This window comes from Sorex fumeus, unplaced genomic scaffold (assembly GCF_029834395.1).
Source record: "Sorex fumeus unplaced genomic scaffold, SorFum_2.1 ptg000125l, whole genome shotgun sequence".
NCBI lineage: Eukaryota > Metazoa > Chordata > Mammalia > Eulipotyphla > Soricidae > Sorex > Sorex fumeus.
In genome coordinates this window covers 2,758,855-2,780,293 of record NW_026606182.1, presented here as the reverse complement: position 1 = coordinate 2,780,293, position 21,439 = coordinate 2,758,855, and the positions used below count along the sequence as shown (strand labels likewise).

Below are 21,439 nucleotides of genomic sequence, written 5' to 3'. Positions count from 1 at the left end.
GGTTGAGGCTGTCCCCACCCTCCCCCAGGGCGGCCAAGGGGCCAAGGTGCGCTGTCCACCCCGCCTCCCCCTCTGCAGCCCAGGAGACCAATTACTGGGCCCTGTCACAGTCCACCCTGTATCCGCCCCGGGGACAGCACCGCGTGGGCTCTGCTGGCGGGAGGCGATGGGGGGGGGTTGTGCACCCAGCCCTCCCCCTCGGGAGGCGTGTGGGGGCGAGCGGGACCTGGGGTGGGGGCGGGGTGTCGGCCCAGCCTAGATCTTCCCCTGAGCTGGCATTTCCTCTGGCAGCTGTTTCCCTCCTTTCAGCCGTAGGCCCACCCGGGACTGTGGAGACAGCCCAGAGGGTTGGTGCACGCTCCCAGGGGGGCGAGTTCTGGACCCCCAAAGACTGCCCAAGGAACCCCGGGGACCCCCAGCCCTCCTGGGCCTGATCTCTGAGCCAGCCGGCCCCTGTCACTCAGCTCGGGACCCCTGGGAGGTTGGACAAGGGGTGGTCTGGGCGCTCAGAAGGACAAGCTCACATCGCCCTCAGCAGACGGGAGGCCCCGGGTTCGATCCCTGGCACCCAGACTAAAACCAACCAGAAACCGGAAACCCACCTAGTCTGCACCTTTCCAGTGAGTCGGGCCAGGACATGCACGGAGGATCCACCCCACCTTGAGGTCCTGGGCAGCTCCCACCTAACTGCGACAGCTGCGGGCCAAACCTCCCTCTTGGGGAGAAGGGGGGGGCGTCATCCAGCTCCTGCATGTGGGGGTCCTTAGGGGCGGCAGGCTGGTGGCTGTTCCCTGGAACCTTCTGTCCCTTTCCAGCACTTTCCTCCAGTAGGATCGATCCAGGAAGAGCCCGAGTGGCCGGGACAGTTTGTGCATCGGTCAGTGGGCCCAGCTCCGGCCACACCCCCTGTACCCCCACCACTTCAGAGCCCAGAAAGTCCAGACCCCCCCCAAGCCGGGGGCTCCAGCCCCCTCTCCTGGGCCCGGCTCTCTCCTGGGGTGCCCGCTGGGCGTCCCGGCTGTGGGGACCATGAGTCCCACTGGCCGCATCCCAAGGCCCCTGGTGGCCCCCTGCGGCTCCCCATGGCCCTGCACAACCTGACTCCCGTCTGTCTCCTGGGGGACGGTGACCGTTCCCCGCCGGGCACGGCCTCCTGCGGAGCTAGGTCCATATTGCTCTGCGTGTTTGCCACCTGCTGGCCGCCCTCTTCCTGGGGGGCATTGGAAGCCTTGGGGTGGGGGCCGGGGGCGGGGCGGGGGCCTTTCCTTGGTCTCTGAGCCCTCGACCCAGCACAGGGTGGCCCCGCCTTGCAGCGGGACCCCAGCAGTCTCTGACCGCCCACCCGGAGGTGCTGGGCACACCCAAGAGTACGATCTGGGGCTCGAACCCAGGACTGTGTACCGAGCACGACTTTCCCTGGCCTGGTTCCTGCGTTCCTGGGGCGCATCCCTCCTCTCTCTGGCGCCTTTTGTTTTGGGGCCGCACCCAGCGGTGTTCAGGGCTGACTCCAGGCTCCGCACTCAAGGGTCACTCCTGGCGGGGTTCAGGGGGCCCTGCGGGGTGCCGGGGGTCGAACCCGGGGCAGCCGTGTGCAAGGCTGGTGCCCTGCCCGGTGTGCTGTTCTCTGACCCTTCCTAAAGGTATGTTTTGGGGGTCCCGAGGTAAGACGGACGTTTAGGCGCTTGCCTTGCAGGCAGCTGGCTCCAGTTTGATTCTGGCCACTGCGTAGGAGGGTCCCCGAGCCCCCAGAGGAGTGACCGCCGAGCTTGGAGCCAGGATTGGCCCCGAAGCGGCCCAACGACCACCCCCCGCAAACACACACAAAGAGCAGCTTTTTTTTTTAAAGCATCTTATTTATTTTGCTTTTTGGGGGTCACATCCAGCAGTGCTCCAGGATCACTCCTGGCTCTGCGCTCAGGAATCACTCCTGGTGGTGCTCAGGGGACCCTATGGGATGCCGGGGATTGAACCCGGGTCGGCCGCGTGCAAGGCAAAAGCCCCTCCCAAAGAGCAACATTTTGGGGGGTGTCCCAGACTCAACCCAGGGCTTTAAGGGGCCGCCTCCCCACTGTGTCCTTCAAATTCTCTTTTCTCTGCAGCCCCTTTTTTATATTTTTGGCTTTTGGGGTCACATCCGGCAATGCCCGGGGGTTCCTCCTGGCTCTGCACTCAGGAGTTACTCCTGGCGGTGCTCAGGGGACCCTATGGGATGCTGGGAATCCAACCCTGGTCGGCCACGTGCCAGGCAAACGCCCTCCCTGCTGTGCTATCGCTCTGGCCCCCAGTCCTGGTGTCCCCACCCTGTCCCAGCTCCGCCACTGGGCCTTCTTCCTCTCGGGCTCCGCTCACCCTCGGGGTCTGGGGGGGTTCCTCCTGTTCCCTGCCCTGCCGGCCCGGCGTGTGGCTGTGGGGTGAGACCCTTCTCTCGGCCCCTCGCGGAATCTTGGAGCCAGATGGAGCGTGGGCTCCATTTGGATGCTGGAGGCAGGCAGCCTTGGCTCGCCTGGAGGGATTCCTTCCCCCTCCTGGGCCCTAACGCCCAGTGTGGCCCCCTGGCCCCCCTCGCTCGGGTCCCATTGTCCCACGTGCATTCTCACAATAGGCCTTGAAGGAGGTGGCGCTTCCCCGCGTCAGGGCACGCGGGTCCTTTACAGGGGAAGCGTACCCCCTCCTCCTGCAGTGCTCAGGGCCCTCCCAGGGGGGGTGCTCGGGGCTTCCAGGTGGCCAGGGAGCAAATTTGGGCCCGGCCTGCTCTGCCCTTGGACGTGCTTCACGCGGAACGTCACATGCAGAACCAAGCCACCTGGCCTGGTCCCTGGTCGCTAGCCCGCCCCCCTTCTTGCTTTTTTTGCCCACTTGTGCCTCTGCCGGGGGGAGCGGATGGAAGGTTCTGGGGGCCTGGGGCTTAGAGGGGCTCAGCCTAGCAGCCTCTCGCTGCAGGGGGCCTCTGGGTTGGGTCCAGCCTTTTGGCCGGTGTTGGCACCACCGGGAAAGCTCGGGAGACCTGCACGGTGTCTTGGCTGTGCCTGGGGTGGTCCCCTGGGGCGCCTCCCCAGGCCCCCCGCCGAGTGGGCACCCCTTGCTGAAAGGGCATGGATGGCAGGGGGCGGGGGGTGGCTGGGCAGCTTCTAGGCTCCGCAGGGGAGTCGGGACTCTGCCTCCCGTCCTGGCAGACAGCAGGCCGGCTGAGCAGCCTGGGCCCGTCTGTTCTCAGTTTGGGAGAACTGAGACCCGTGGGGGGCAGTCTTCACAGGCTCAGTAACTAGTCGGAAGCCAGGGTGGGGGGGTCGCTGCTGTTGTTCCAAGTCAAGGAAGGGGAGAGGACAGAGTAGGATGGGTGCGTGCGTGCATGTGTGTGTGTGTGTGCGTGAGCGTGGGTGTGCGTGTGTGTGTGTGTGTGTATGTGTGTTTGTGTGTGTTGGCTGTGGGGAGCAGCGGGAAGGAGAGCAAGCTGGGTTCACCTCTTGGGAGCCAGGGTGGCTCTCACAGAGCCCTGACCACTCCCCCCTCAAATGTGGCTCTGCCTCCCCCAGTCACCGCCCCCGCCAGGGACTTGAGCTCTTCCCGGGCTTAGGTCAGTCCCGTCACCCCCCTCCCCCCCTTCTGTCCTGGGGCCAGTGCTGGGGTCAGGGGTTTCTGTATAGACAGTCCATAAAAGAACCAGAACTCCCCCCCTCCGTGCCCCTCAGGCCCAGGGAACCAAAACCCCAAATGTGTTTCCTGCTTCAGGGAATCTGCAGGGGTGCAGTCATGCAACGATTCAAGATCTGAAGCCTGAGAACGAAGGCGTGGCCTCAGGGGGCTTCTGCGGGGACCTCCAGATGCCCAGTGGGGCTGCCTCTGTCAGTAGTGATGGGACAGGCGGGATGGGGGGCATGGGACCACCCGGCCCGCAGCCCTGCACTGAGGTGGGGCTTGTGGCCGGGACCCGATCTGTGGGCAGCACCCCTTTTCCGGGTCCTGGTGTTGAGCCTGGAGCTGGTGCAGGGTGGGGGGGTAGGAGGGTGCCCTTTCAGTCCCCCAGGCTGGAGCTGGGGGTCCGCACGGGGGTCTGCTCTTGGCAGGGGTACCGGAACTGATGGGGTGAGGGTATGCGGGTACCGGGAACTGCTACCTGAGGGTGATGGCGGCCCCGTGGGTGGGCACCTGGCGCTTCTCAGGCTGCAGCCCGGAGGGTGGACTCGGCCTCCCCATCTTGGAATCCGGAGCAGCTCAGGGGGCCCCGCGGCCTCCGCTGGTCTGCAGCGAACTAATTTCGTGGCAGAAATCTGACCTGAATTGACGAGAGGCTAATTATGGCCTTTAAAAATAACTCACCGAGGGGCCGAGGGACAGGCCGGCGGGGCACAGCCACCCACCCGGATCCGACCTCCGGATTGATCTCCGAGCACTGAGCCAGGAGTCAGACCTGAGCATGGCCGGGTGTGACCCCCACAACGGAAAGGAAATGAAATGTCTCCGAGGTCCCCTGGCCGTGGGCTTCTTTCCCCCGCGGTTGTGAGTGAATGCCGCCGTCTGGGCCCCCGGCCTTGTCCTCCCGTCTCAGACGTGACAGTCCCTAAGCTCCGGCTGGCCGGCCCCACGCCCCACATGGCCGAGTGACCCCGCCGGTATCCGGTTCTGGCTCTGGACTCGGGAGGCACGAGGACAGAGGACAGTGGCGGCGAGTAAGCAGGGAGCCACTCGGGCCAGAGCTGTAGGACCTGAGATCGCCCTGCACAGGGCCAGTCCGGTGGGTGTCCACACACGGCCAACCCCGGCCCTGCAGAGCCCAGAGTAAGCCTGAGCATCACCGGGCGTGGCCCCCCAAAAGAGCCACCCCCCCCTTCAAGATTCCTTTCCTCTTGCCTCTGCGTCCTGAGAAACGCACCCCCGGTCGCTGGATGCTGACGTCTCTTGCGTTCCTCTCCCCGCCGTGAGACGTCAGGGCCGACCCCTGCACCCAGACTAGAAACTGGGCTTGAGCGCTTGCGGACGGGCCCGTGCGAGTTTGGGGAAGTGCGGTGGGCTTTCTGGCCGCCCCTGCGTGCCTGTCTGGGGAACTGTGTCTAGAGTGGAAGCACATGGGGTGGGACACCCCCGGCCGGGCTCATTTGGTTCAGGTCCTCGGGCCAAGGGCGCTCCGGCTTCTTGTCCTGCCCAGGAGCTGTGGAGGTTTGACTAAGTACATTTCCATCCCCACGTCCCTTCCTGTGAGCTCAGACAAAAGGGTTGGCTCAGGATTTTTTTTTCCCTTTTCCTTTTTTGGGCCACACCCAGCGGTGCTCAGGGCTTACTCCTGGCTCTGTGCTCAGGGTCCACGACTGGGGGGCTGGGGGGGACCCTCTGGGGTGCCGGGGCTTGAACCCATGTGGGCTGCGTGCAAGGCAAATGCCCTACCTGCCGCCTGGTGCCTCTGGCCTACTTCTCAGGATTTGGTTTTGGTTTTGCCCACGTTCTGTGGTGCTGGGCTGGGGGGGCGCATGCGGTGTGAGGGGTGGACCTGCACCTCCCCCCACTCTCCAGTCTGTGACGCCTGTGCTCTGGCCCCGGCTGATCCCTGGGGGTTTTCAAAGCCTTGACACATGACCCCACACTCAGAGGTTTGGGAAGTGTTTTGTGTGTGTGTTTTTGCTTTTTGAGACACACTCAGCGATGCTGAGGGCTCTGCACTCAGGAATCCCTCCTGGCGGTGCTCGGGGGAGCCTATGGGATGCTGGGGATCGAACCTGGTCGGTCACGTGCCAGGCAAGCGCCCTCCCGGCTGGACTATCACTCTGGGCCCGTTTTGGATATTATCTTACTGGGTGGGAAATTGTGTTTGTTGAGTGGGTTCCCAGTCTGGCTGGGGAGGATTTTGCAGGTTGCGAGTCTGTTTTTTGGTGACAGGATCTCAATGACAGGGAAACATCTCCAAACACACTTTTCCAGAATGCTCTGCGTCGCCCCGGCTGCCGCCCGTGGGGAGGGTTTCCCTCGTTCACGCGCGGACATCCTTTCCCCGTGGAGGTCGGGGGTAGACTGCCCGGGAGAGCCTGACAGTGCCTGACAGGACTTTTGGGAACTGCGTCTGGGGACTGGGATGTGGTTGGGCCCAGGCCACATGCCTGAATGCTTGGGGCTTGGGATCGCGCCCCGAGCCGTGTGTTCGCGATGGCCCTCGGCCCCCGGGGAGCAGACCGCCCCTCCTTCCACTGGCCACATCCTTCTGTTGGCCTTGGAGGCCAGAGCGGTGCCGGGGTGGGGGTGGAAACGAGAAGGCAGCGCTGGGGTTCGGCCCAGGCTGTGCGCGTCCACGCGTTCCCGCCCCAAAGGGGTGTCTCTGCAGCGCGGTAGCAAAGCCAGGAAGGGGCGTTGGTTGTGTGCACATGCATGCGTGTACGTGTGTGTGTGTGTTGGTGAGGCAGACTCACCGTAGTGTGTGTACATGTGTGTGCATGTGTGTGTGCGTATGCATGCGTGTGTACATGTATGTGAGTGTGTGTGTGTTGGTGAGGCAGACTCACCGTAGTGTGTGTACATGTATGTGCATGTGTGTGTGCGTATGCATGCGTGTGTACATGTATGTGAGTGCGTGTGTGTGCGTGTGTTGGTGAGGCACAGACTCACCATAGTGTGTGTGTTGGTGAGGCAGACTCGCCGTAGTGTATATGTGTGTGTGCATGTGTGTGTGTGTTGGTGAGGCACACTCTCCGTAGTATGTGTGTTTGTGTGTGTGTGTGCGTGTGTGCATGTGTGTGTGCGCGCGTGGGTTGGTGAGGCACAGACTCACCATAGTGTGCGTGTGTGTGTACGTGTGTTGGTGAAGCACAGACTCCCTGTAGTGTGTGTGTGCGTGTGTGTGTGTGTTGGTGAGGCACACTCTTCGTAGTGTGTATGTGTGTTTGCGTGTGTGTGTGCATGTGTGTGTTGGCGAGGCACAGACGCATGACTGTGCATCTGTTTATCTGCATGTGGTCACTTGACCTCTGTCCAGCTGCAGTCTGTCTGCTGACGGGGACGCCCTCCCTCCCTCCCTCCACTTGCACCTTGTCCCGGCCCCGCCCCCCGCCCGGTGCCCCTATCACCCGCCTGTACATCACCAGAGCCACGAACCGGAGCCTCCAGGCCTCGGGCCATTCTGGGCTTTTGTTCTGGCTTCTGTTTGCTCAGGTGTCCTTATGTTTTGGTGTTTGTGCCTGTCTTTGGGGACACACCCAGCTCTGTTCAGGGACAACTCCCAGCGCAGTGCTCAGGCGACCAGGCAGTGCTAGGAACCAGACTTGGGCCGCACCTCCAGCCCCGGCGGCCTGTTGCACCGCGCTTAAGCTTCCCGGGAAGGCCTCTGGGATCGTGTCGGGTCCTTGCTTGTGTGGTGAGTGTCCTGGTGTTGCTTTGTGTTGGAGCCATATCTGGCGGTGCTCCAGGCTTCCTCCTGGCCCTGTGCTCAGGGATCGCTCCTGGCGGGGATCAAATCCGGGATTGGACTCCAGTGGGCTGTGTGCAGGGCCGACACCTGCCGTCCCCACCATCCCCGCTCTGGGGGAGCCGTTGTGGCCGCTCAGGCCTGGACCTGGGGCTCAGGCTTGCTGGCCCCCGAATCCCAGGCAGTACCGGGCACCTCCCGGCTCAGCCAACAGCCAGGCAGGGCCTTAGGGGCTGGTCTGCCAGGAGGAAGACAGCAGGGGCGCTGACTGCCCAGGGAACTAGGGGCCCTGGGCTCAGAAGTGCTTTATCTGGGCCAGGGCGGGGCAGGGCCAACTGGGACAGCCCCTTGCTGGCCTGGGGGGGTGCAGGCTGCGTACTAAGGGGGTGTCACAGCAACTTCCCCTGCCCTCCCGGAGCTGGGGCGCAGAGCCGGCGTCTTCCAAGGCCTGTGGACATACGGGGCACCATGTGAGGTGGGGGGGTGGTGCCCGCCGGGCATTGAAAGGCTCCGACCCCTTCACCGCCGGCCTCCCCGCAAACTGTGATGGTGTCCCCGCGTCTTGGCAGAGAATGTCACCGGGTGTGGCCGGGCTGAGGCTTCAGGTCAGCGCTGCTATGGGTTAGATCGGCTGGTGTCGATCAGGTCAGCTGGTACTGATCAGCGGGGCTGATGTCGGTCAGCTTAGGGTGGTCTTGGCGGGGGGTGGAGCTGGGCTTTGGCTCGAGGAGGGTCCTGAGCCGTGGGGGTCGGCGTGATGCCAGCCCAGAGTGGGGGGTCCCGTCCTTGGCGCAGGCAGGCAGTTGGGTACTGGGGCGGGGCTGAGGGCGTGCTCTGAGGCTGGTCCACCCGCTGTCCCGGGTCCCTCAACGTGGCCCTTCCCGTTGTCCCCCCCACCGCAGGCCGCTCCCGCTCATCCCGGGGCCTCTCTCAGGGGGGGCTCCCACCGCCGGGCACCATGACGGTGAGGGGGGCCGCGCTGGCCCCCGACCCAGCGTCCCCAACCACCGCGGCCGCCTCGCCCAGCGTCTCGGCCATCCCCGAGGGCAGCCCCACGGCCATGGAGCAGCCCGTGTTCCTGATGACCACTGCGGCGCAGGCCATCTCGGGGGTGTTCGTCTGGACCGCCCTTCTCCTCACCTGCCACCAGGTAACCCTGGGAGGCCGCCGGCCACACCACGGGAACCCCCACACCGGGGGGGGGGTGGGGAACCCCTGCAGGAGGCGCCTCTGCGTCACACTGGGCGGGATCCCCGGGGGCTGGGGCGGGGCGGGGTGCCCACCCCGGGCATCTCCCCCTCTCCACTCTTGCACCTTGGCCAGGGAGCAGGCAGGCATGAGATGCCGGGGTGGGGGGGGCAGTAGCCGGGCGGGCCCAGGGCTCCCGGGAAGGGGGGAAGGGGGGTCCCCTCCCCGCCGCTGACGCCGCCCCCGCCCCCAGATCTACATGCACCTGCGCTGCTACAGCCGCCCCAACGAGCAGCGCTACATCGTCCGCATCCTCTTCATCGTCCCCATCTACGCCTTCGACTCGTGGCTCAGCCTCCTCTTCTTCACCAACGACCAGTACTACGTGTACTTTGGCACCGTGCGGGACTGCTACGAGGGTGAGGAGCGCGCCTGGGGGGCGGGGATGGGGGTTGGGGGGGTGCAGGCCCGGAACCCCCTCCCCGAGCACACCCTCCGCCCGAAGACACCCCTCCAACCCACCCCGCCTGTCCCATCTCAGGCCCCGGGGCGCACAGGCGCCCGCTTGCCTCTCCCGGGGGTCCCCTCCTGGGACTGCCCTGCTGGAGCCTGGCTACGTGACAGGTCCCCTCACCCCGAGCCTGTGAATGGTGACCGCTCCCCGCAAATCCTCCCAACCCCGGGGGCACAGCCGCTGGCCCTGGACTGCATGGAACTCGGGGGGACGGTCCGTCGGGGCTCGCCGGGCACAGGAAATGCCTCTGAACTTGGCGAGGAAGCGCAGGCGTCTGCTGGGGGGTCCACTGTCCCCCCCTTGCCACCACACCAGCCTCTCCAAGAGCCGCATGGCTCCTGCCCCTGTTCCCTGCCCCCGGGGGCACCAGCTCCGGGAGGACACAAGTCCAGGGGGCCAGGCCCAGCTGTCCCCTCTATGGATTTTTCTCTCAGTTTTGGGTCATCCCTGCAGTGCCCAGGCCTGACCCCCTGGCTCTGTGCTCTGGCAGGGGGGGGTCACTCCTCGCGGTCCTTGAGGGACCGTCTGCCTTGTGTCACAGCCACTGGCCGGCTGCTGTCCCGTCTTTCTCTGCAGTTTCTGGCTCAGGCCCTTTGGGGACACATGCTCTGAGCTGGGGAGGTGGGCTGCGGGCGGGAAGCCCAGGGCGTTGTTGGCCCCCGAGCATCACCAGGGCAGCCGTGGTGTCGTCCCCAGCACCACGGGGCCTGAGCAGAGGCCCCGAGCCAGTGACCCGCACGGGCACTCCGAGGACTGCATCTGGCGGGGGTGTGTCATCGTGTCCCCCCACCCCCACCCCACCCTCCCCACCCCCGTCACAGCCTGTGTGCCGTGGCTCTGGGCCCCCGTGAAGCTCAGGCCACAATTGTCCCTGAGCTCTGCTGGTGCCCGCCTGGCCGTGCCCGGGTGTCTGGGAAAGCCACGGGCACCCGCCACCACCGCAGACTAGCCCCTCCCCAGGGCGAGGGTCTGCTGCCTCTCAGCCAGCCTGAAGACGGGGCTTGTGGCAGGAGAGGTCCCGGGCAGCAGCAGATGGTCGGGGTAGGGGTGCGGGGAGGCGGGGACAACCCCCGGAGCCCTCTTTGTGCCGCCCTGACGGTCCCTGGCCCAGGGAGTTCCCGCAGCATGTCCTGCTCCGACGCGTCTCCTAGCAACCCTTTATCCCGCCTCTGTCTCTCCGAGGGGGCTTCGGCAGCTGCCACCTCCCTGTTGGGGTTGGTGGGCTGGCCCTCCACCCGCCCGGGACCCTCCCTCATTGTTCTCCGGCCTCGAGTGCCGGCAGCTGGTGCCCCTGAGGCCGGGTGGTGGCGCCTGGCCCTCAGAATTCAGAAAGAGCCCCCGCCGGCCGCCCTGCCCGCGGCCACCCTGCAGAGTTGGGGGGAGACAGTGCCAACCCTGCCAGGCCCCAGGCACTGCTCCTACCTGGCAGGGCGCTCCTGGCAGTGCCCAGGGGCCCTGCCCACCGCGCTCCGTCCCCTGAACAGGGCAGGAGGACCGGCCACCCGTGGCTGAGCACAGGTCGGCCCCTCTGGTTGGCCCTGCAGCCTCGGTACCCTGGCGGTGGCCCTGCGTGGGGCCTGCGGGCAGCTTGCCCGCCCCCCCACGGGTTCCAGTCTGTGTTTTCCTTCTTAGCGGGACTTGAAACGGCTCCCATCCATTCGACTGCCTGAAGTCCATGGGTGATGTGGTCGCGCCCAGCTCCTCACCGCTCCCGGCTTTTCGGGTGGTTTTGCTTTTTTTTTTTTTTTTTTGGCTTTTTGGGTCACACCCGGCGATGCTCAGGGGTTCCTCCTGGCTCATGCACTCAGGAGTTACCCCTCGCGGTGCTCAGGGGGACCCTATGGGATGCTGGGAATCGAACCCGGCAAGGCAAACGCCCTCCCCGCTGTGCTATGGCTCCATCCCCCCGGTTTTGCTTTTCTAGAACACGTTTCTCTGCCTTCACGGCTCGTTGGTGCCAGCTGTCCACGATGGCCCGGTAGCATGCTGACTAACTTGCTGCCATAGAACGCTTTTCTGGTTTGTGACTCCGAGTCTGCACGCAGGGCTTACTCCTGGCGGTGCTCAGGGGACCACAAGGGGTGCTGCGGATTGAACCTGGGTGGGCCTCAGCCCCCTCCCTGCTGTTCTGTCTCTCCGGCCCAGTAGGATTATTTCCTTATTTCCTTCTGGTTGTTGCCCATGCACACACACACACACACACACGTTTTCTTTCCTTCATCTTCTCGGTGTGGCTGTGATCAGTTGGGCCTCACCCCTGCCTGGGAGGTGCCTCAGCTGAGCCCTTGGCGCTTCTGCCTGGCCCTTGTCACTGTTTCCTCCCAAGAGGTCACAGTCCGCGTTGATGCAGGCTGTCTGCAAAGTCCTGTCCACACACAGCTGGTCCCCAGCCGCTGCCTGTCCTGATGTGTCTCTGTTGGTGGTGGTTTTGGGAGCACAACCCGCAGTGCTCAGGGCTTCCTCCTCCTGGCTCTGGGCGCTGGGACCCTCTGTTGCCTGAGCCACCCCCCACCCCAGTACTGTCCCTCTGGTTGTTGTCTCGGGGCCACACTGGCCGTGCTCCGGGGTCACTTTCCTGTCGGGTCTGGGGCGACCCCTTGTGGGATGCTGTCCTGTCCCCATCCGGGCTGTCTTGCTCTCTGGTTTGCTCTGTTTCCTCTTGAATCATTTGCCCGATGCGTCAGTGGAGGGATGAGCCCCCCGGCGCCACCCCGGCCCCCCACTTCACCTTCTCCCAGAATCCGGGGGTGGGGGTGGTCCCCTGGGAACTCAGACGGAAAGTTGTGAAGCCAGAGGTCGGAGCTGGCCCGTTTCCGGGAGTGGTGTCTGTGTGGGAACCCCAGGGGCATGCCTGGTATGAGCACCTATGCGGCAGGTACCTGGTATCACACGCACCCCAGCCCCGCTGGGCCCAGGAGGCGCCACACCGGCGGGTCCGAGCATTGAGGGGCCAACCCAGCTGTCCCCGATCACGGCATTCATGGTCAGGCGTTGGCCGCGGGCATCGGCGGGGCACTCCAGCTTCCAGGGATGCGGGGCCGAGTCTGCGTGCCCATAGGCCAGCAGCCTGGATGGCTGTTCGTGTCCCTGTCCCTGAGAGGCTGGACACAGGCCCCGGCAGAGCCGTAACTGAGGCCCTGACTTGGGGCCTGTGTGTGAGCCCAGAGTGTCCCCTCAGGGGCCCCAGTTCCCCCACCCGACCTCCCGCCCCCCCAGCTCCCCTGTGCGGGGTGGGCCCTGCTCTGAGCGCCCCCTCTGCCTGCAGCCCTGGTCATCTACAACTTCCTGAGCCTGTGCTACGAGTACCTGGGGGGCGAGAGCGCCATCATGTCTGAGATCCGGGGGAAGCCCATCGAGTGAGTCCTCCCCGCCTGCTCCTCCCACCCCTGCCGGCCCCTGCACCCACGGGCGACCTGGGGGGTCCCGGGCTCTTTCTCCCAGGGCCCTTCCCACCTGTCCCCTGCCTGCAGCCCCCGCTGCCCCGTCTCCCAGGCTCCGGGTCCCCCCAGCCCGGCTTCTCCAGATGGGGCCCGTTAACCCCTTCTCCGCCCACCCCCAGGTCCAGCTGCATATACGGCACGTGCTGCCTCTGGGGCAGGACCTACTCCATCGGCTTCCTGCGCTTCTGCAAGCAGGTAGGCGGGTCTCTGGGGGTGTGGCTGTGTCTGTGTGTGTGTGTCTGCATGTCCCTTTGTTTCTGTGTGTGTGTGTGTGTGTGTCTGTGTGTGTGACCGTGTTTGTCTATCAACCATGTGTGTATGTCTGTGTGTGTGTGTCTGTGTGACCCGTGTGTCTGTGTGTAATCATGTGTGTGTGACTGTGTGTGAGATAGTGTATGACTGTGTGTCTGTGTATATATGTGTCTGCGTGTCCGTGTGTGTCTGTGTGTGTTTGTGTCTATGTGCAAGTGTCTGCATCTGTGTTTGTGTCTCTGTGTGTTCCTGTGTGTCTGCATGTGTCTGGTGTCTGTGTGTGTCTGTGTGTGACCATGTGTCGGTGTGACCGTGTGTGTATATGTGTATGTGTCTGTCTGTATGTGTGTGATCGTGTGTTTGTATGACTGTGTGTGTGCGCACATGTTTTCTGGTGCCCCCCCGTTGGCTGAGCATACCAGGGGGTCTTGTTCCCGTGACCCGTGGCCGGTGCATGAGGCCTCTAGGCCTGGGCTGGGGTATTGGCAGTGGCGGAGGCTGGAGACCGCGAGGGTCCCCCGACAGCCTGGTCCATGCAAGTCCAGACTGTCCGGTCCGGGCTGTGCGGCCGCCTGGATCCCTGTCCCTGCTCTCCATACGGTCTCAGGCAGCCTGGGGCTTCCTGGTAGTAGATTGTTTTTCCGCCTTTTCTGGCTGTGTGATCTTGGCCATGTTAATTAACCTCTCTGAGCATTGGTTTTCTCTGGTGTAAGCCTGAGTTCTCCTGGATGTAATGTTACTTCTCCCAGGGGAAGCTGGCCTTGTTGGAAGGCCAGTGAGGTGGTGGAGATGGATGGCATCCCGCCAGGGCCAGAGAGATGAGTGCCACCCGGGCACCACAGGAAGTCACCTCCCCCACGACCGCCCCCCCCCCCAAGCATCCTCCGTTCTCTTCTTGGGGGAGGGATGGACTTGCACCTCTCTGGCGTGGCCTGGACATCTGGGTCCCCTGGGACCTCGTCCCTCTGACTCACCCAGAGTCCCCCCGATGGGATGGAAGCCCTGAGCCAGCACTGTGGTGCCCCTGAGACACCCCCCAACCCTGCAGCACTGCCCAAGGCCTCCTCCCCCAGCTGTCCTACACCCCAACCCCAGGGACTGTGAAGAGCCTTAAGGCTCTGGGTTCCGGCAGGCCACAGGCTCTCGGCTGGCCTGTGTAGACAAGCGAACCCGGGACCCGGGAGCAGGACTCGAGGGCAGAGGGCAGGTCCCTCGTGTGGCCTCCAGCCTCTCCGGGCCACAGAGGGGCCCCTATGGCCCAGTTTCTGAGGCTCCCGAGCTGTTACCCTCCCCCCGCCCTCCTGTAAGCAGGAGTGATGACAAGCATCGCAGGCGCTCTGAGCACCCTGGAGGTGACCCCTGGCCTCAGCTGTCCCTCAGCGACTCGGTGCTCCCCAAAGGAGCTGTCCCCGCTGTCCCTCCCTGACAGCCCCTCTTTCCCGTGACTGTCCTCACTCCGATCCCTCCAGGGGCAGAATCGTGGCTCTCAGCCCTTTTGGGGTCCCCCGGCTCGGCCTCTCAGCCGCCCCCGGTGTCCCGGCCCCTGTGTGGGATGGCAGAGAGGGTGGCCCTGGAGAGCGGAGCTGTCCTTGTGCCTGGGGCTGCCTCCTGCCCGGCCCTGTGGTCACCCCCACACCCAGGAGGACCCTGCTCAGCGCCAGCCCCCAGCCCCGAGCAGGGAGCCGGCATGGGGGGACCCGGGGGACCGGAGGGGGCGGAGCGCCCGGCCCCGCTGTGTCCCTGAGCTGTGTCCACGGCCCTGCTGGCCTCGCGGCCCGGGCCTCGTCCCCGCACAGGCCACACTGCAGTTCTGCGTGGTGAAGCCACTCATGGCCGTCAGCACCGTGGTCCTTCAGGCCTTCGGCAAGTACCGCGACGGTGACTTTGAGTAAGCAGCGGGTGCGGCCGGAGGAGGGGGCATGTGGCCACAGGGGGCGTGCCAGCCCTGGCTGTGGGGAGAGGGTGGCAGCTCGCCCATCCCCAGGGAGGGCTCGGTGCCCGCTGTCGTTCCGCTCAGCCTTTGACCCACGACCAGCACCCCCACCCCCGTTGTCCCTGGCACCGACATGAGCCAGGATGGGACGGGAGCCACAGGGGCCTTGTTGCGGGCGCTCTGAGCACCCTGGGAGGGGAAGTTGGTGGCAAAAGGGAACTGGAGCAAGAATATAGCGGGGAAGGCGTTTGCTTTGCACGCGGCCGACCCGGGTTTGATCCCCGGCATCCCATAGGGTCCCCCGAGCACCGCCAGGAATCATTCCTGAGTGCAGAGCCAGGAGGAAGCCCTGAGCATCACCGGGTGTGACCCCAAAAGACAAAAAAAAAGTTGGTGGGAAGCAGCCCCCTGTCTGCACCCCCTGCCCCCCACATGCCTGGGGGACGAGGCGGGCTCCCTGCAGCCGTGTCCGCCCACCAGGCCGGCTTCTCCCCCCACTCCGGCTTCCGCGTCTAGGTCCCGTCGCCGGGGCGTTAGGAACACACATGCTGGGGGCGCTGGGGCCCCTCGCGAGCCAGCAGCCGGGGAGTGGGGTCTCAGGGGCTCCCCGCTGGTGGGCGGCCCCGGGCCCGGGTCTGCACCTGGGGGCCTGCAGCGTGCCTGTCCGCCCGCCCGCAGCGTCAGCAGCGGCTACCTCTACGTGACCATCATCTACAACATCTCCGTCAGCCTGGCGCTCTATGCCCTCTTCCTCTTCTACTTCGCCACCCGCGAGCTGCTCAGCCCCTACAGCCCCGTCCTCAAGTTCTTCATGGTCAAGTCCGTCATCTTCCTCTCCTTCTGGCAGGGTGAGGGGGCCTGCCTGGGCGGGGGGGCTGGGGGGTCCTGACGGGGTGGGGGGTCCTGACTAGGTTGGGGGGTCCTGGCGGGGTGGGGGGTCTTGACGGGGGGTCCTGACTGGGTTGGGGGGTCCTGATGGGGCAGAGGGGCCCTGATGGGGTGGGGGGGTCCTAACAGGGCGGGGGGTCCTGACTGGGTTGGGGGGTCCTGGCGGGGCTGGGGGGGCCTGACTGGGTGGGGGGATCCTGACGGGGTGGGAGTGAGTCCTGGCGGGTGGAGGGGTCCTGACTGAGTTGCGGGGGTCCTGACGGGGTCGGGGGTCCTGACTAGGTTGGGGGGTCCTGGCGGGATGGGGGTCTTGACGGGGGGTCCTGATGGGGCAGAGGGGCCCTGATGGGGTGGAGGGGTCCTAACAGGGCGGGGGGTCCTGACTGGGTTGGGGGGTCCTGATGGGGCAGAGGGGCCCTGATGGGGTGGGGGGGTCCTAACAGGGCGGGGGGTCCTGACTGGGTTGGGGGTCCTGGCGGGGCTGGGGGCGCCTGACTGGGTGGGGAGGTCCTGACTGAGTTGGGGGTTCCTGACGGGGCAGGGGGTCCTGACGGGGTAGAGGGCCCTGACGGAATGGGGGGGTCCTGATGGAGCGGGGGGTCCTGACTGGGCTGATCCTGACTCAGCTGGGGGGATCCTGACAGAGCTGGTTCTGACTGGGGGGGGCGCTGACTGGGCTGCCGGGGGGTCCTGACTGGCTGACAGGGCTGGTCCTGAGTCAACTGGTCCTGACTGGGCCTGGGTGTCCCTGACTGGGAGGGGCGTGTGGCACGGAGGGGCTGGGAAGGGGACCCAGGCTGTGCCCGCCGTCCCCCGCAGGCATGCTGCTGGCCATCTTGGAGAAGTGCGGGGCCATCCCCAAGATCCACTCGGCGCGCGTGTCGGTGGGCGAGGGCACGGTGGCCGCCGGCTACCAGGACTTCATCATCTGCGTGGAGATGTTCTTCGCCGCCCTGGCGCTGCGGCATGCCTTCACCTACAGGGTCTACGCCGACAAGCGGCTGGACGCCCAAGGTAGGCGCCCTGACCCCCCCGCCCAGGCAGGGGCCAGCCAAGAAGCGGGGTCCCGGCCCCTCTCGGGGCTCCCCTGAGTGTGCGGACCCCAGGGTGATATTTGTCTTGGTCCTGGCTGGGGGTGCAGGACCCCCCCAGCCCCCCACTGCTGCACTCAAGCGGGGGGGCCCAGGACTTTCTCCTGGTGGGATCGGGGGGCCCTACGGAGTGGCGGGGGTTGAACCCAGGTTGGCCGCGTGCGAGGTGAGCACCCTCCCCTCTGTGCTGTCTCGTGGCCTGAAAGTGCTACCTGGGAGCAGGCGGGGGGCGGGAGCAGGATGGGGGGACACAGGGGCAGGTTGGGGCAGGGGGGCCTGCAGGCCCCGGGGGCTCATCTTGTCTGGCCAGAGCAGAGGGTGGCCTGGCAGCCCTGAATGTCCACTCCTCAGAGCTTGCGGGGGTATAGCATTGGGTGGGAGGTCCCTGGGGCGGCCGCAAGGGCCTCCCATGAGGGCCCACTGGGCTTGGCCACTTTCTTGCCTGTCCCCCCACCGTGGGCCTCCCCACATCCTCCACCACACACTTGCACTCAGCCCCCCCACACACACACACAGCCCAGAGCCGCGCCGCGTAGACCAGGGCGTCTCTCTTGGCCACTGCCCTGCCGCTCCCCTGGCTCCGGGTCGCAGGGACCCAGGCATCCCCTCCCCATCTCCCCGCACCCACTGTCCAGGGCCATGGCCTGCAGAAAACCCGGGGTGTCCACACGTGGTGGCCAGGCGGGTCCCTCAGCTGCCTGCCCGCGCCCCGGTTGGACCAAGTGTCCTGCTCTAGTGTCCACTTCCCCGCCCACCCGGGAGCCCCCAAAGCCTGCCTGGCCTGCCGCAGAGCCGGGGCGTGGGGGCTGACCAAGAGTCCTGACTTCCCGGGACCCCCCCAGGTCTGGGAGAGCGGGCCGGCGGTGTGGGGGTGCAAGGGGGCGGTGGTTGCTCACCAGCTCTCTCTTCTCTGTCTCTCTGGCTTCTCCCTCCACCCCCCGCCCCCCACTCCCGCCCGGCCTGGCCCCTGGTGTGGCCGCGGGCAGTGCCAACGTACGGCCCTTACGGTAGGTGTTGCCGCCTGTGCACGTCTGTCCCAGTCCCTGTCCCCGGCATGCCTGTCGTCCCCGTCCCCCAGAGGCAGAGCCCTTGGTCCCTCGGTCTGTCCTTCCATCCGTCCGTCCATCCTTCCATCCATCCATCCATCCGTCTGTCCGTTTGCCTGCTTCTGTCCTGGTCTCATTGTTCCGGCACCTGCCCCAGGGGGGTCTGGGGGTGCACCCGGGCAGCCGGCCGCCAGCTGTGTTCATGGGTGTGGAACAGGGGCCACGAGGCGGGGACAGATTCTTCACCAGGAGGGACGGATGTCAGGGCAGGTGGCTTATGGGGGAGGGGAGAATGGGTGGGCGTTTCGGGAGGCGACCCCGGGCCCCTGCCAGGCGCCCTAACCGGCCGCCCGTCCCGCAGGCCGCTGCGCCCCCATGAAGAGCATCTCCAGCAGCCTCAGGGAGACCATGAACCCGCACGACATCGTGCAGGACGCCATCCACAACTTCTCGCCCGCCTACCAGCAGTACACGCAGCAGGCCACGCTGGAGCCCGGGCCCACGCGCTCCCACGGGCTGGTGCGCTCGCACAGCCTGGGCGCCGCGCGCGACCACGAGAAGACGCTGCTGCTCAGCTCCGACGACGAGTTCTAGCGCGCCCGGGCCGGGGACAGCGACGGGGCCTGGGCCCGGAACGGCGACGCGCGCCTGGGACCAGATGCGCCCGGGACCAGATGCGCAGGTTGCGCGCCCGAGGCCAGGATGCGCGCCCGTGCCCCAGACCCAGACGAGACGTGCGCCCTTCGGGACCAGGACGCACCCACCAGGACGCACCCATCTTCGCTTCCAGAGCAGCCGCCAACAATATGCCCCGCCAGACCCAGCACGGGCGGACCCCCAGGGACCAGCGCGGAGCCCCGCGTCGCGTCCCCCAGACTCAGCCCCCCACTCTCTCGCGCGCGCGCGTACCGTGCAATGCCGGAGCTGGGCCTGCCCCGCCTGCGCCCTCCGTGTCCAGTGGGAGGGCCGTGCTGTGGACTCCCCTTCCCTCCAGGCCCGCTTGGTATGCTGCAAAGATGAGAGCCAGACCCCCACGAGCCCCCCGCCTAGAGGACAGCCCCACCCCCACCATGCCCCTCCCTCCTGGGCTCTGTGGAGACCCTTGAGGTCACAGCTGGGGGTGGGCAGTGGCCCCTCTTCCCTGCTGGGCCCCTGCCACCGCTGCTGGAGGGGGTCTCAGCCAGGCTTTGGGGTTCCAGGTTGAGGATGGGCTCCCCTGGAAGGGTGGGGGTGCTGCTGGGAGGAAGGTCCCAGACTCTGGGGGGGGGGCATCCGCAGGGCCTGGGGTCCTGCCTCATGCAGACCCTGCCCGTCTCCTGTGCCTTAGCCACACATAAAAGCTTCCCCCGTTGCCCCCTCAGTTGCTTTAGGTACCCAGCAGCGTGGGCAGGGGCCCGAGACAGCCTGGCCCACCGGTCCTAACCTCACCTCCCCATCTCCCGGGTCGGGGTCCCCCAGGACTGCCCCTGTCCTTGCTGGTGCCTGAGGACACGGGCTGCACCCAGGGGTCTCCTCTCCTTTGGGCATATGGGGTTCCAGGCCTGGGGTCTTCCCTGGTGACCACTGCAGCCCCTCGGAGCAGGGGGGTGGAGGGGAGGGCGGGGTGCAGGCCAGCAGGGGGTCCCTGACTCTTCCCCCAAACCCGCTCTGTCCTCTAAGCATCCTTCCAGGCCAAAGTGTCCTGCATCTCGGTCTGTGCGGCCTGGGCCCCTGCCCGCTGCCATGGAGGGGGTGATGGGTTGGGGGGGGACTCAGTACTGGAGGGGCACAAGGACCAATGTGGACCACCCCCCTCCCCGTCCAAGGAGGCAGACCCTCCCCTTGTCTTTTTCGTTGGTTTCCATTTCCCTCCCCCCTAGAGTAGCTCTTTGTACATAAGAAATACTTGAAGACACCCTCGGACCCCGTGTGAGACGCCCAGAGCCCCTAGTTTTGTACGCGTCTGACTGCCGTGACCCCCTCCTCCCACCCCCCCAGAAAGCCGCTCTATTTTGGTCTCTGACATTTGAAATGCGTGACGGAAGTGAGCAAATAAAGTGAGAAAGAGTCTATATATATGAAATAATCTAGATGGCACCCAAACCTGCCTCTGGGTGACGTTCTTTCCCGTTCCTGAACCCCGGGGGTGGGGTGGGGGGGCGGGGCGGGAGCCTCTTCCTGGGGGTGTGGGGCCACACGGCCAGAGGTGGACACTGAAGGCCAGCCCACCCCCCCACCTCCAGTTCCTCCCTCTCCCCCCAGGCAGAAGGACAGGCGATGTTTGTCAGCTGAGACTCCCAGGGTCCCCGGGCTCTGCCTGGCCCTGGCCGGGCACTGTGCCACCGCCTGCCTCCTGATCAGGCTGTGACGCCAACGCTCAGGAATGTGCTGTGGGCGGGGGAACTTCCCCCGCTGGCCACCACCCCGCACCCACCCCCACCCCGCTTCCTGCCACCCTCAGCACCTCGGGATGGGGATCAGAGAAGGGCCCTAACCCAGCGGGGGGGCCCATGGCCCCAGGAACCAGCCAGACTTGGCAAGGGGCTCCCCGCGTTCTCCAGTTCTGCTCCCTGGAACACTCCCAGCTGCACGGAATTCGCCAAAGCCCCGGGAACATTTTCTCTGCATGTTCCAGCTCATTCCTTCCCCCTCCCCTCCAAAGTCCCCCCTCCCCGCCTCACTCCAGCCTGTCAGACCTCCGCCCTGGATGTGCCTTCATCCAGGGGAAACTGAGGCTGAAAGAAGGTCCCGGGAAAGGTGCCCCCAGCTTGGAAGACAGGTTCTACACCTGGGTTTGTGTCTCTGTTTCCCGGGCCTTCTCCGAGTACCCCACTGGCACGGGGGTGGGGGTGGGGTTTTAGCGCGGATCAGAGGGCAGAGGTTAAAGCGCTTAACTTTGCACATGGCCCAGATTGACTCTGAGCACCCCAGAGGGCATCCTGAGCCTCACCAGGAGTCATCCCTGAGCACAGACCCTGAGCACTGCCAGGGGTGACCCAAACATCCCAGAAGAAAAATGAACATTCACGGGGCAGCTTGGGAGCCTGCCAGCCTCACAGGGCTTTCTGGGTCACAGGGAAAATACTTTCTATTTGGTTCTAGAAAATCAGCTTCGTGTGAAGGTGCTAGGAAAGTGACTTGTTTTGCGGGGGCATACCCAGCGATGCCCAGGGGTTTCTCTTGACTCTGTGTTCAGGAATTGCTCCTTGCGGTACTCGGGGGGGCCCTATGGGATGCTGGGAATTGAACCCGGGTAGGCTGCATGCAAGGCAAATGTCCTCCCCACTGTGCTATTGCTCTAGCCTGAAGCTTTTTTTTTGCTTTTTTTGGGTCACACCCAGCGATGCACAGGGTTTCCTCCTGGCTCTGCACTCAGGAATTATTCCTGGTGGTGTTCAGGGGACCATATGGGATGGTGGGGATTGAACCCGGGTCGGCTGTGTGCAAGGCAAACGCCCTCCCCGCTGTGCTATTGCTCTGGCCTGAAGCTGATATCTATATGTGGGACTTTTCCTCTCCAGCAAGGCTGTTGACTCACCAAGGCGGGGACCCAGGACCTCACCCTCTGGTTCTACATCACCAGGCGGCCCTTCAAAGGCACCCCTTCACCCCAGCCCCTATCCCATGCTCCATCACGAGGCTGCTTCATGTCTTCCTCTGCAAAGCAGGGTGAGCCTGCCAGCCAGAGCAGGGCACCCCCCGTCCCCCAGAAAAACCAAACAAA

At 65.4% G+C, this 21,439-nt stretch overlaps 1 protein-coding gene across 2 annotated transcripts; it reads left to right on the top strand.

The window, feature by feature from the left end:
* The first annotated feature begins 8,286 nt into the window (after positions 1-8,286).
* Positions 8,287-19,789, top strand: TMEM184B (transmembrane protein 184B). 2 transcript variants are annotated; one of them, XM_056137584.1, is made up of 9 exons: positions 8,287-8,534; positions 8,826-8,991; positions 12,352-12,442; positions 12,646-12,721; positions 14,575-14,666; positions 15,390-15,559; positions 16,419-16,613; positions 17,677-17,697; positions 18,098-19,789. In XM_056137584.1, exons 1-9 carry the CDS (start codon positions 8,343-8,345, stop codon positions 18,328-18,330), a joined length of 1,236 nt encoding a protein of 411 aa, XP_055993559.1. In that variant the 5' UTR covers positions 8,287-8,342; the 3' UTR covers positions 18,331-19,789. The 2 variants fall into 2 exon arrangements, with proteins under 2 accessions (XP_055993559.1, XP_055993560.1); XM_056137585.1 differs by lacking the exon at positions 17,677-17,697.
* The last annotated feature ends 1,650 nt before the right edge of the window (positions 19,790-21,439 follow it).